Source organism: Fusarium proliferatum, assembly GCF_900067095.1.
Source record: "Fusarium proliferatum ET1 genome assembly, contig: FPRO_scaffold011, whole genome shotgun sequence".
In the NCBI taxonomy this organism is placed as follows: domain Eukaryota; kingdom Fungi; phylum Ascomycota; class Sordariomycetes; order Hypocreales; family Nectriaceae; genus Fusarium; species Fusarium proliferatum.
In genome coordinates this window covers 1,114,346-1,128,908 of record NW_022194800.1, presented here as the reverse complement: position 1 = coordinate 1,128,908, position 14,563 = coordinate 1,114,346, and the positions used below count along the sequence as shown (strand labels likewise).

At 47.6% G+C, this 14,563-nt stretch overlaps 4 protein-coding genes across 4 annotated transcripts; 2 read left to right on the top strand and 2 right to left on the bottom strand.

The window, feature by feature from the left end:
* Window positions 1–5,272: 5,272 nt before the first annotated feature.
* Window positions 5,273–5,552, top strand: FPRO_08556 (uncharacterized protein; the record flags this gene model as incomplete). Its single annotated transcript, XM_031222238.1, has 2 exons — window positions 5,273–5,324; window positions 5,380–5,552. The coding sequence occupies 2 exons, from the start codon at window positions 5,273–5,275 to the stop codon at window positions 5,550–5,552; spliced, it is 225 nt and encodes a 74-aa protein (XP_031087716.1).
* Window positions 5,553–6,442: 890 nt separating this feature from the next.
* On the top strand, window positions 6,443–7,307 carry FPRO_08555 (uncharacterized protein; the record flags this gene model as incomplete). The annotated part of the gene is made up of 4 exons (XM_031222235.1): window positions 6,443–6,500; window positions 6,766–6,785; window positions 7,042–7,221; window positions 7,284–7,307. 4 exons carry the CDS (start codon window positions 6,443–6,445, stop codon window positions 7,305–7,307), a joined length of 282 nt encoding a protein of 93 aa, XP_031087715.1.
* A 784-nt stretch (window positions 7,308–8,091) lies between these two features.
* Window positions 8,092–9,888, bottom strand: FPRO_08554 (putative RCO3-glucose transporter; the record flags this gene model as incomplete). The annotated part of the gene is made up of 4 exons (XM_031222234.1): window positions 8,092–8,820; window positions 8,875–9,335; window positions 9,403–9,728; window positions 9,782–9,888. 4 exons carry the CDS (start codon window positions 9,886–9,888, stop codon window positions 8,092–8,094), a joined length of 1,623 nt encoding a protein of 540 aa, XP_031087714.1.
* A 2,758-nt stretch (window positions 9,889–12,646) lies between these two features.
* On the bottom strand, window positions 12,647–13,972 carry FPRO_08553 (uncharacterized protein; the record flags this gene model as incomplete). Its single annotated transcript, XM_031222233.1, has 1 exon — window positions 12,647–13,972. One exon carries the CDS (start codon window positions 13,970–13,972, stop codon window positions 12,647–12,649), a length of 1,326 nt encoding a protein of 441 aa, XP_031087713.1.
* Between the last annotated feature and the right edge of the window lie 591 nt (window positions 13,973–14,563).

Genomic DNA, 14,563 nt, shown 5'->3' with positions numbered 1-14,563 from the left:
AGTTAACACAACTTCTCTTCTGTTTATCAACACTTTTACTAAAATAATATCTTCCAGGTCCGGCTCCTTGTCACACACAGAGACGACCGGAAAACGGAGAGATCATCCTCAGCTCCCAGCTGCCAGAAAGCAATACATATATGTATACAGCCCCAAACTCCCTCAATTGGGATGACCAAGTCACCATGGCCAACTTATGTTTCCAAACACTGCCACGAGACGCACTTCTTCCTCTGAGATGATGAGCAATCTCAGACTCGGCGTGGTATACCTGAGGGCAACTATGCCACTCTGATGAGATGTCTATAAGGGAGTCTTGCCTCGTGATGAGCAATGCATTCCGCTTTGCCAAACATTTCGACAGACATTACCCAGGATTAGACCAGATAAGAAGTTTCCCTTACGCTTAGAGATCATTTTCCCGGTATTCTACCCAGGGCATAAACTCGTGGGAACAAACCACGAAGCATTGGCCGATTACCAGCAGACACGATATATGTGTCTGTCTGTACCAGAGCTTTATAAACCAGCCAAGGCATGGAAGATATTGAGTTCAACATCCATCTCCTCTTCCTAAAAGGACTCCAAAATGCCGACGGAACACCCCGCTATTCAGTCTACACCGTCAACCTTATCCCACTTGGTGGCTACGCTATAAGCATATTCGCGTGTACGACCTAACCTATGATGATGACATTGGCTACTGCGTCGGAGAGTTCGGCAACCCCTACGCATTGTCTTCCTCTGACGACGAGAAAGCGACAGAGATGACGATCTTGGTCGTGTTGAGTACGTGAAGCTCTTCTAGCTGGAGTTGAGGTGTTTGGCAAGAACATGAATTTATATATAGACCCGAAAACCTCGATCTTGTTCACAATGAGCTTCGGTTTCCCCTACGAACAGCGGACAATTAACATCCCAGGTCTACGCATCAATATGCCTATATACAAGACCACAAGTCATACAGCAGCACAAGATGGCATTACCCAGAATTTCTCTTCCTGTTGACTTCTTTATTATGCGATATTATCTCAAGTTAATGCATGAGTATTTCAACTATCCCTTCTTCATCCGCCCATACGCTATGGTGTATACACATCTTACTCCATGACAAACAAAAGACTCCTATGGCTCAAGGACCTTTGCTGATGTCTGACGGGTGGATAATACGCAGTTTCTTTCCTCACAAAAGCATCTCACATACCTTTCAAGTTAGCAAACGAGCTTGAGATATTTGTCCTTGAGTATCAAAAATGACTAATCTCAAAACTGTCTCAGTCTATCATAAACTTACCTAGATTTTTATATTCTAGAGTAGAGCCTCTGATTTCTTCTGCTCCATGAGGCCTATATATAAGAATAGCTCGGGGTCTTCTAACAGGAGCCATTGCGACCGAGCCTCTGAAGGAATGTTGCCGAAGGCAATGGCGCTGATCTTGTGGTTTCGGTACCCAAGGAATGGAGAGACCGCCGCGGTCTCGCATGGCGACGCTTGAAGATGAGCATTACTCTCCTCAAAGTAGAGATGAATGATGTTGTGGGGTCTGAAGACTCTCAACTCATCCGTCGCCTCGACTGGCGCTACTCTCGCCGTTCCCCTCAGACCTAGTGTTCGCTAGCCATGCCTTGGACTGGTCATAGTTATAGTATACACAATTCCGATCCCTCTGAGATGGATCTCGAACAACGACACGTTATGATTGCCCGATAGTCAGAGAAACTCAATAGTATATATCCCATGTGATCGAAGCTCACTGAACGCCCTCTAAACTTGGAAAATTGGCCACATATCATTGGGGTTCTTAGCACTAGGGAACAGTTCACCCACAAGGCTTGGGGAAAATGCCTGGCAACACTGGAGACAGTGAAAGAGGGAGAGGCCGAGTCGGGCCCTCGACGAGATCCTCCAGTGCAGCAGCCAGAGAACCAAGTGACAGTCGCGGAATAACCTGTATACCGCAGCGTTCAAAAGAGCATCGAAAACAGAAAAGAGACATCATACTGGCCCGTTGGATGATATGGGTGGGTGAATGCCAACAACAGCCCAGCGTGACATGGTCATCCTGGCCGTAGGTATCACCAGGGGCGTCTTATTCCTGAGAGCACCACAACACGCAACGCCGGCGAATCTGACAGGCATGTCATGGACATCCTCAGTGTTGTTGGCCTCGGCGTTATCACAATCCGTCTCTCCACCAAACAAGGCGATAAGGATGAGATTCTTGAAGCCCAGAATAATCCCCACTCGGGAATCCAGGTCTTCGTGGCCGATATCAACGAATTTGAATGCAGGTGTGAACATGCATGAATGCCGTCATAAGGGCATCTCTGTCTGTTGGCACTTGAACATGAAGGTGAACATGCAGTGCTGCGGTCGACTTGTTCGAATTGGTCAAATGTATCAAGTCGAGTGGGTGTTCTTGAAGGTTATGGATTCGTATCACGACAACATGGAGAGACTGGCAATCACCAAGTGAATCCCATAACTCTCTGCTGAAATCGGTCTTCCCGATTGGATGCAGGACGAGCTGCGGGAGATCTGCGTGTTGGAGATCATTAAGACGCATCTGTGTCAGCCATTCAACTGGTAAGTTTAGACATTATGAGGAAATTTCTCGGCAATGATTCTTGAGGTAATATAGGAGCTAACCGTTAGTCTTCAGGCCACGAGTCAGCCCATGGACATTGACACCGTCTCACACACGAGCACCGTGGACACCAGCTCATGAGACAGGGACTAATAGCCAAATGGACTACCAATGCAATTTCCAACTTCTGATAGGTTTTTATAACAGTATACAATTACAGTCAACTCACTCGTGCAGATTCAGGAAAAGTACGGGATTCCGGGATTAAAGACCATCGCTCTCAGCAAGTTTGACATGCTCGCGAAAGCATATGCCCAGAGTTTCCATGATAAATCAACTTCAGGTAAACAACTTCACAGCCTGTGCCACCTTGAAGGCGCTCCTTGTCTACCACGATGTCGACAAAACTATTAAAAAGACTTTTCGCTTCACCACTTGAGTTGTTCTCCTCCCGACAAATTCTGGATCTGGACAGCGATCTCATCGTGTCTGTCGGTATCCTTACTGCCCGTTACGATGGCATTCACATAGTAATACTGCCGAGGATGACTATGAACAGCATCAATTCATACTTTGGACTTCATCTGATCATCTCCAATGGCCCACCAGAATGGAATTTGTGCCTGCCATACCAGTAAGTGTATTTACGATTGTTTCAAGTTGGCACTGCGCCCTGAGTCTCGCACCGTCAGCCTGCGTAGGATATAGCATATGTTAAAGCAATTGCTCACTTTAACTTACTCTGAAAAGCCAGCAAGATGGCATAGCGAATCGGAGAGAAAAGAAGAATGAAACAGCACCGAGAGGGTTACCGATCTTGGCCGTTTCTTTGTTATAATTTTAGAACCTGAAAGGTTTCCCCCAATCTTGCAGGGCGAAAAGATTCTAGAATGTCACAGCCTGGACGACATCACAGCCGCTAGGCGTTTACAGTCGCATTCAGAAAAGACACAACGATCCCCCTCCCCAACAACATCTCTCTTCACGCATGTCTTCTACACAGAACAAAACAGTTGAAGGGCGATCTTGTGTGCTTATATATATCCTTGCCATTGTCAACATATGATGAGCATGGTGATTTCGACATGACGACTCATGTCTGACTGCCATGACCCCTCAACCTTATCACAGCATGGTTGGTAGAGCTATATACGAGGCTCTGTTTTCCTCGGCGGCCAGTGGACCGGATTCCAGCTCTGGGTTGCCAGTAAGACAAATGAATTTAGACTGCTGTCTTGGCTGGGGGAGAAGCAGGAATTTGAGGGTGTTGGAATACCTTTTCCGGTTCCATGGGCGAAGTTTTGGGTCATGAAAAACCTTCAGGGGATCCAGCTGGACCTCTGGTGGCTTACAAGCTTCCAGAGAGATGAGTTGCGCGATAGGTGCGCGGAACTGCCTGTATGGAATAGCCTCCGGTCAACCAATATGGAGAACGAAGCCGACACAGAGCTTCTGGCTATCCTGGTTAGCAAGGCAAGCCAAAGAAGGATGGGGAGGTAGGGTTGTCTCTACACCAGCCATCTTTAAATGTGGCTTTCGGACTTCAGGGTTGAACAAGGCTAAAGTAGAGCCATTTCGAGCAGACCGAGACCGAGAATCAGTATGCAAACGATCCGAATGACCACTCTGTGACAGAAACAGCGAGCTCACGATCGAAAACGACGAGCTGAAGAAAAACCTGGCTCTTGCGGAGGAATGAATCGCGCGAATCTCCAGCTCTTGAGAATCGGCCGATGAGGTTCATTCCAGAATACTACTCGATTTACATATATGTTCTCGAGAGACTCTCCGGAATATCACACTTCTATTATATATCAGAACCATAACCCCCGGTTTCCTCTCAGCATCGAAGACCAACTGATGATGACAAGTCTCACCAAAGTATATGGGTCATTGTTCGCCTCTGCACTTGGACGGATACAGAGGATGGATTCGTTGCCTATTGTATCAGGCGTCGAGCTGCCTGTTACCACCTAGGCTACATATAAAAGCGAAAAGAAGCGCAATGCTGAAATTTCTCCTGATTCTTCTTCGCCATATTTCAATCTCCTAGCTGCAACGGCACTCATGGGCTCGTAAACTTGCGCGGACGCGCCATACCATGAATGAGAAGCCTGGTTCAGGAGTGATTTATCTCTCCCTCTTGGAGCTGGTCCGCAGTTTGTCGTCCTTGGATTTTACGGGACAGAGTTGAAGAAAGCCGCATACAATCTATAATATCCGGCCTCTCAGTCTTGTGATTATCTATACGTACATTATATAAACGAAACATCCTGGTTGGCGGATTGGGAGGCTCGAGAAGCGGCACGCAAAGCCAGAGTGGCAGCTCGCAAAGCAGCTGAGGAGGCAGCGAGTCAGGAATGGGCTGACGAAAACACCTTATTGGCAAGTCCTTAAAGGATTAGTTGAGATGGAAGGGACACCGCTTTTTGCATTAGGCAATTGTCAGACAACAGCATGAAGTCCGGGTTCTCTGTGATCGCGGGACCAATCGACACCGCATGGATTTTGCCGCGTGTTCGTTTGGAATCATTTCAAATTATACCATGATTGGTTCTGGTCAGAAAGAATCTGATCTCTGTGGCCACCTCAGCAAAGAGTCGGAAAACAAAGAACTCACTGTTCTATCCCCGCCCCCGAAGCCACCATCAGGTCTCTCAACCGACATGCTCTCCCTGTGAAGAATGCGCTCAGTGTCTCACGCGCTGTTTGGCTCCCACGAAGCCAAGCTCCTCAGTATGCCCCATTCCTGCTTAGTTGAGATCTTGAAATGGCATGCCAACGTATTTAGCTCCCGATGAAGATAACCAGAGCGATGGTTCCGGCCACGGATCAGATGAGTCTGGGCCATCCAATGCTCCTATCCCTCCAACCTACTACAGTATGCCGTTGGAGAAGGACCTGCCGGTCTTCTCTCGTCTCCCCAAAGCGAAGAACCTGGCATTGATCTTTGAGAACGCATAATCGATAGGTTCCAATCTTCTCTAATAATCCCGAGACAAGGGACATGTCTCTCATCCTCCAATATTCATCACAGATCTACCGACCTTCGTATAGGAAGGCAGAAGTAATATAGAAAACATCGCAGGATACAGACTGCTGATTGCGGAACAAGAATATATAACCGGGCAGATAAGTTCGCTGCCTTACGTCGCGTCTGTTTGCAACCTTCATCACTTCCTTTGCTCACATACCACCAAAGATTTTCATTTCACATTTCACCACATTCAAAAGCAAACAAAAGCGTCTCCATACAACTCAAACGCTCCCTAGTTCTCAAGTAAGCCCTTATGAGTATTTTCTTCGTTACTCCTCTTTTCGATATTGGGATGCGTCGGGCGAGATAATGACCCAGGCAGACTTCCTCCGCATATATTCATCCGATGCTCAGATCTCGTCTTACCCTTATTGGAAGAGACTTCTTCCCTGAGGCTTCGCAGCTCATGACGCTGGCAACAGTAAGTCATGGCTTACCTGTTTCGAAGGATCTGAGCGAACAACTTCCGAGAAGCAACTGGTCGAACGAGCTCATAATTTGACTTCAAAGGCTGATCCACGTCCAGCCTGCTTAAGCCATCAGAATACCAGTCGGAAGCAGACAGGAAGCGACTTTTGGCCTATATAATCAAGATTGGTAGACGTTCGACCAACTACTCATGATGATAAGCGCGCCTCAGGATTCTTGGGATACGAGAAAATCTCTAATATCAGTCAACAAGTTCCTTAATGGCTTGGTGCCAGGGACTTGTATAAAAGATAATAAGGCTAGACATATCTTCGATCCATGGCCGCAACCAGAGTTTATGCCCAACATTGACCCTTGCGGGTCTCTTAAATCATCACCCCTGACTACGATGCCCACTACCATGATGCTCACCCAGAACCTGACTCTGCTGCCATCACCAACACTTGGTACTCCCGCCTCCTTTCCCTCCAGGCCCTAATAAACAACGTTCCCTATATACTAGCGGACGTAATGTGCGTCCAAAGATTCGATGGCTCACTGAATTCTGCAATTCACATTACTTGCCTATATAGAGAGGAAGAAACAATAAATTCCTTGGGAAAACGCGATATTCTTGCAGGTTAAAGAACAGGAGGAATTTTGCGGCATGGTGGATGAAATCTACGACCAGATGCATCTCATGCTCTTTCAGAGACTGAGTTTCCGTCGCAGGATTGACAAGAGCCCCTTGGGTAAGTTTGTAACACAGTCCATCTGCTTCATTTATCTAACATATGAAGCAGTTGAATGTAAGGGTGCATGAGTAGTGATAGGTCTTCTTGATCCTTTATCTTCTTTGACCTACATGTTCTCGGACCTTCATTTTCTTCATCTTATATCCCCTTGGACTTATTCTCTTGGAATCATCTTGATTCTCACTACGAAGTGGATATCATCTGCTGTTGGAATACCCTAGTACTTAATAAATTCTCTGAAGGGGGATTATAGAAGTCGCAGGAGGATCCATCTGATGCTGCTGATTGGAGTGACATTGCGGAAGACAACGATGGGGATGAGAGGACCTATAAACCTACCGCACCCGAGAAGAAGGCTAAGAAGCTGGGAGCTGCACACAAACCGGCCTTGGTTGCTTTTACCTCGACGCTTACTATATTTGACGAGAGACATGTTAGTCCTCGTCGGAGATGAATCTGTTCAGATGGACCAGACTAGATTTACTTTCATTGCAGATATTGCCTCGCGGCCCAGAGTAGAAATCAGCTAGTTGTATTAAATGGCATTTAGATACATGGCTTATTGATAGTGTTATATCGAGTGCAAGATTCGGCATGGGCATAATCTTAGAATATATCCTTTGGTCATAGGTTTTGAGTCAGTAGCCCCAAACATCGTGATATTTGAGCTTCGCGAAAGCCCGGAGTATCCATAGAAATTGTTATCATAAGTTTCAGTCTCCAGAAGCCTTTTAACGTGAGCATTTCTTGATGACCATCCACCGCTCAGAAGCTTCGGTCCTTCTGAAATTGATTCAGAGTACCACAGTAAACCAAATTCAAGTGCTCATGACATTTACCATGTTTACCCAAGTCTCTTTGTCGCTTAGATGAGAGGCACTATGTTTTCTTGCCTGCCCTTGCCACTTTACAAGTCCCCAGCTCATCGTTGCACGTGAGGGCTAGATGGCCTCACATGAGGGGCGTCGTGCTATACCTAATGGACTGCTTGACCTACGACACAACCATATGTAATGACTGGTAGAGACATACAGTGTTTGGTTTGTCTCAAAGTTTGTGCTTCAACCTTTCTTCTTAAGAACAAATGTGAGTGTTAGCGGGGCAAATCACTCTGGGCGACACATTTTTGTATCTCATTTCATGTCACTTATCAAGAGAGATCAAATGAAGAAAGTAATAAATTCATGGATATCAGCTAGTTATTTTTCTCATCTCATAATCATAGTCTACCGGCAGCAGAACTTCCAAATTCGGTAACCCAACCAACATGTTCCTCAATCGATATTTTACAAGATTCTATTCTTTAGACATCATTCTTCTCGGTGTGAGAAACCTCGCCCTGCTCGTGGCCCTCGTTGAACATCTTGCCACCAGCTCCGGCAACGCTGTTGCGGTGCTGCCAGGTGTCATGGGGCTTCCAGTCAAGGGACTTTCGAGCAACGCTGACCTCGTCGTAGAGCTGGTCGACCTCCTCGAGGGTCAGACCCTTGGTCTCGTAGATGAAAAAGTAGACGAAGGCGATGCACAGGAAACAGCAGCCGAACCAGATGAAGAAGATCTTGGACTGGAGGTTGGCCTTGCCGGAACCGTAGTCGACGAGGTAGGGAGTGGAGTAGGCGATGGCCCAGTTGAAGAGCCAGTTGGTGGCAGTGGTCATACTGAGGGACTTGGCACGGGTCTGGAGAGGGAAGATCTCGCCAGTGACGACCCAGGCAAGGGGACCCCAGGTTGAGGCGAAGAAGAAGATGTAGATACAGACGAAAGAGACGGCAGCCTTCTGGCCAGCCAAGCTCTTGACGAAGATGACTCCATTGCTGTCTTGGCCGGTGGAGAAGGTACCGGACATGGCGACGATGAACTGGGAGACACACATGCCGACAGCACCCCAGAGGAGAAGTGGGCGACGACCCCACTTGTCAATGGCGTACATTCCAGGGATAGTGGAAGCGACGTTGATGGCTGATGTAATCATGGAAATGATGAAACCGCTGGAAATACCGGAGTTCTCGAAGTACTTGGTACCATAGTAGAACTAGAGCATGTTAGTTATGTCTCATAACCACGAGATAGTGAAACAGGAACGTACGATGAAGTTGATACCAGTGAGCTGCTGAAGAGCCTGGAGAGCACAACCAGTGAACTGGCGCTTAAGAATAGGAGGCTTGAAGCAGTCAAGGTACGAAGATGTTCCGAGGCTCATCTCATGGTCGTGGTTCGCCTTGATCTCGCTGAGCTCAGCCTGAATAGCAGGGTGGTCAGGACTTAGACGGCGGATTTTGGAGAGAGCTTTGGAAGCATCATCGTGACGGTCTTTCTTGATGAGGAATCGAGGTGTTTCGGGGAGGATGAGCATGCCACCGAAGAGGACGAGAGAGTAGGCGAACTGAACGGCGATGGGGATACGGTATGATCCTGTGTCATTGCGCTTGCCTGTCGCGTTGTTTACGATTGCAGCGAGGAGGAGACCAATTGTAATGGCCCATTGGTATGCACCGACGATGGCACCTCGAATCCACTTTGGTGCTGTCTCAGACTGGTACAGAGGGACTAAAAGAAAGCGTGTTAGTGAGACCGAAACTCTGAAGACTTCATGTGGTGGTGAGCTTGAACTTACTAATAGCAGAAATTTGACCGACACCAAAACCGGCGAAGAATCGACCAGCCAGGAACATGGGGATAGAAGTAGCAGCAGTTTGGAGAGCGACGCCGAGATTGAAGACCCAAGTGGCGATCATGAGACCGGGACGACGACCGATGTAGTCACTCATGAAGGGGGAGGAGAGGGCGCCGAAGAATGTGCCGGCTGAGAGGATGGAGACGATGCTGGACTCTTGGCCAGTTGTGATGTTGGGGTTGCCCTTGGCGTCTGTGTAGCCGGTGCTGAAGAGTCGCTGCCAGTAGGGCATGGCCAAAATACCAGAGATGGTACCTGTGTCATAACTGCGATTGTTAGCCTCATGATGAATCTCCAGGTGAGAAGCAGAGTGACTTACCCGTAGAGAACACCACCAAAGGCGACAAACAAGCCGATGGCGATAGCAGGCCATGCCTTGCCAGCCTCCTCGGGCTTGCTGAGGGATGCCCTTCGAATTGCGTTCATAATGAAGATCGACACTCAAATAAGAGTGTGCAATAAGAACTAATAGTGTATAAACAAGTGCGATGTGTGTGTGAGATGAGGAACGAAACCCAAAAACCAAGGCGGGAGATTGTCTCTTTTAAACCCCAAACGAGCATCATAAACTTCTGTGTTGTTATACTTAACTAAAGCCTGCATAACCAGAAACCACCTTGCGTAACATGACCTCTCCCCTCCACCTCCAGAAGCTAAAAAGCTAAGCTAGATATCCCACGGCCTGTCCGAGCTAGTGGAGTGCGGAGCAGCCGCACCATCAACTTACGATGGTGTAGTTTAAAAAGGACTAAGCTGGGGGTGAGGAGGTCATGCGCTTCATTGGTTCAGCAAAGATTTGGTGTGGTGGTGGTTTTCTGCAATACTTCCCTCCCCCTCAACGAGTGTCGTCACTGGCGAGGGAGATATAACGCCTTCGCCGTGGAGAGCGGCTTGTACTAAAACGACGGGTAGATGGTGGCGTTTTGATCTTTTCTATATGATGATATAGCTATGGCAGAATATATAGTGTATTACAACTATGTAAAACTATCTCGTCGTCTTGCGCTGCAGAACCCGTCAGAGCAAACAAGCTTCCCCAAACAAACTCCATCTTCCCCAGGTCTTTTTTCCTCGGCGCCCTCGTGCTTAACGGACTCATCTCCACATCCAGGTTTATTTGGAGTACATGCACTCTAATATCCCATGGCCTGGGGTTGTAAGTTAAAGAGTGGATACCCTTTCCCCCCGAGCCAAGAGCCGGGACAGGCCGGCTCGGCGACGCAGATGCCGAAGAGTCTATTACCATTTCTGGTAAGTAAATTTAACTTTGGTGAACGAGCCTAGTTGACGATATCCTTTTGCCACGACTACGGAGTAGAAACTAGAGATATCCAGCTAAAAGAGAGAGTAATTTTCAATAGTAAAGGTGTTACCTCGCTGATGGTGCTTGCAGCAGTCTGTGAGAAAGGTGTTGAAGCAGCTGACGTCCAATTTCGCTGGTGACGCTTTCGGAGCCGGCGGCTTCACGAGTAGCGCGCGCAAAGACCATCAACCACTTCGGCCCTATTGTGGAAGAGCCTCTTTTCTTTTCATGAGGGCATTCAGGCCCAACACTTTTTTTTTCACATCTACTGACTACCTACGCAGTACTCTAATAATAACCCCAAACTCTAGCTCAGTTCAGCTCAGCTCACGTTTACGAGTTACCATAACGACACTGTCATATCATAAAAATCTGCATTGAATGTGGAAACATGTCTCATGCGTTATTGTGATTGCGGAATGGCGTCGCGCCTCGCTTAGAATGAGGCGCTTGGCGCTACAAGGCTGAAGATGTGTGTGTGCGTGAGGCGGCAGAGCTGTAGCTTGTAGTGGCTGTTGTTGTGGTTGGAGAAGAGGATGGGAAACCCTTGTTCAGGCCCTAACCTTAACTTTATACTGGTATTCAACAATATACATGCAGAGAGTTGTTTGTTGTTCCTATCATAGATTTGCAGCCTCGCAATATGCAATTGATGGTCTCGGTTGTACTGAACACGATCTCAAGTATGCTACGGGTCTTGAGAAGCTCAGTTAAAGAATCACAATATATTGAGAACCATTCCTAGTGTCAAAGGCTGTATCGGTATCGTTCAACGACTCGACTGATCAGCGGCTGATTCTTCAACACCAACTCAACAGTCCCGTCTCGACTAGCAAACCACTCGACTCCCACATGCCTCGATTCCCCAGACCCTCACTCCATGGGGCCATCAGCATCAGCATCGCTTAGCACCCAAAACCCCGCATATTGGGGCGAGACCAGCCTGTCAGTTGATGATCATGTCCATTTCCAAAACTCAATCCTCCACCCCAATAACACAACCCTGGTCACTAGCTTGTCGGACCGGTAATGCCACCTAGCGCCAAGTCTTGTTAACAGAAGCACCGAGATCTGCACCGTTTCTCACGGATACCGGCATCACGATATGGAGACCTCGAGCTGCGAACAGGGATAACTCGACTCGTGCAATCCTTTCATCTTTTTTTCGAATCGGCGGTATTATGGAGTCGATCCCTATATGTCTCTCCATCCCCAACGTCCGTGGGTTCATGACAATCCCCGCGGGGGAGGGGGATACCTGATCACCGTTGGACCAATATAACCAATGTCCGTTTATCACTGCGACCTTCCTAACGTTAGTCTAGTCTCTTTTATCGGACCGTTGAATGCTTAACACCTCCCGCTATTGTTTGACTACAACCCCCAGGTTGTATGACTGCATCCTTCTCCATGGGCACCCCATATCGTCTCCAACATTTGTAGATTGGCTCTGCCTACTCCGTACTTTTTTGATAACGCTACCCTTCTGTGGTTGGGTATGCGGGGGTGGCCATGTCACCGTAGGATCTGGGGAACTTCCTCCGCCGCTTACATGAAACAAATCCTTCATTGCAACTCACTGGCCCTCCCATGGAAATCTCTGACGCTTCAGATATTATCAGTCACTTTCAGATGTGCAACCAGCGAAACGGGATAGAGTGAATTGAATCGCTTCGTCTCTGTATCGTCTATGTGACTAATCTATAATTACAACTCAAGGAAAGTTCCCATGACCTCTTCCGCTGATATACACATGAATGATAGACTTGAAATCGATATACGCTTTCCTCCCGAGCGAGAGCTCTGTCACCCCGTATATGTGTGTGGCGTCTGCTAGTCCTCTGGAATCGCGACCTCCATATCCTCGATTTTCCGTTTGTGCTAAACCATTTGGTCCATCTTCTCCCTTATCTGCTTTGCCAAGCTTTTAAGATCTGTCACAAGTTGATCAAGCTCGTTGCATTGGGTAATCTTCAACGTCGCAAGCTGTTGCTGATTTCGAGAGCGTTGCCTAACAAGGCTGGATCGTTGTACTGCTGCCTCGTACAATGCTAGGGTCGTCTGTTCGTACGCAGCGAAGTCCAACTCGCCGTTAGTGTCCGACCTGTTCTCGCTACCACAGGATGTAGGGTCTGTATCTTGATCATTCAGGTCGTCCAACTGGGGGGTTTCTGGGGCATGAGAACCTTGGCCATCGTCCTCATCAGCCGTCTCGTCAGAGGGCTCACCGCCTACAGGCGATCTATGGCCATCACCCTCATCAACATTCTCAGAAGGCTCGCCACTCACAGGCGACTTGTCATGCTCGCCCTCATCAGGCTTCTCCTCAGAAAGCACGCCACTCACAGGTGGTATATGGCCAACCTTTTTCTGAGCCTGAGATTTGCCGCAAGTGGCATGAATGAATTTCGGGACTGTGAGATATTTTTGTGGCTGATCAGGCTCTGCAACTTTAGCTTCAACTTTCCCCTCAAAAGACTTTTCGTTCTTGTGAACAGGGCAGTCGACCATACTCCCGGCTTGAGAACCATCCCTGCTGGCGTTGGTAGTCTTGGATCCGTGCTTGCTGGAAGCCTCATCAAAGTTGACCAAACCGGTAGTGTCCCTCCGTGCCATGATGCGTGTTGCGTCAGGCCCAGGGTCTGAACCATCCGGACCAACAATGGTATAAAAGAAAGGTACCATGCACTCGAAAAGGTAATTCTGTATGCAAATAAGAGCAAGGGAGCTTGTTAGGCCTGCATCTCCAAGAGGCACCATTCGCTCGGTAACGAATTCTCTCAAATCATGGTCTGTAATGCGCCCAGATCGCAGGCCCTTGCGGATCAATGCTCGGATGTTGTCATCGTTGTCTTCACTACGGATAGTGTCGTAGAACACGTAACGTGGTCTACTGTCGGGAGCTTGACCGAAGAAGGCAGAGATTCTTGCTATAGCGGCTTGCTCAGAGGCATTTGGTGCACTGACAAAAAACTCGGAGACGCTTCTTTCTTGATCTTCAGTGCTGATGAGATTTGCTTTCAGTTGATGGTAAACCATTCGTTTGTGATTTTGCATTGCCCTCGTGATCGTTGGAGGTGATGGGGTAGGGAATGGATATGGAACCCTGTCAGGAGTTGTTTGTATGTCTTTTTGGGATGAAGCTGCAGCACTCTTGCTGCTCTCTCCTTGCTGCTCGCCATTTTCTTTCTCGTTCCTGTTGGCCATATTTGCCGATGTAAGGGATGCAGTGTGTAACGAATGTTGTGGATGTGGATGAAGATGGAGATGATGGAGATGAAGATGAATGAAGACATTTGGTTGTTGTATGGACTGATTTATGACCCAACTGGCTCATACCTAAATGAAGTAGTAACTGGAAGCATGATTGATATTCGGCAGGCTCAGTCCACGAGGTGAGTAGAGCCTCTGCGGGCGTTAGGGAGCCTTGGGGGGCGAAAAAACAGCAAACCTTACTGTAGGGTGTTAAAATAAACTTAATAAAGGTTATCCTAAGCTTAATGAAAATGCCTTAAATTTAATAGAAATATCTTAAATTTATACTAAATTACTTAAATATTTTTATCATTTAGGATCAAGGTCCTGTATTTTCTGTCTTCCCCTAGGGGAGCAAAGAAACAATAGATCTTAATATGGGAAGAGGTATCCTAGACTCATGCCTGCCAATTTACCTATGTTACCTAAATCTTTTTCTCATGTGAGATCAACCTGGAAAGTCCAGGGTTCTTTTCACCCCCTAGGTAGGCACAGGTAGACCTTACCTTATAGAAGTCCCCGACCTCCATGGCCTCAAGATAC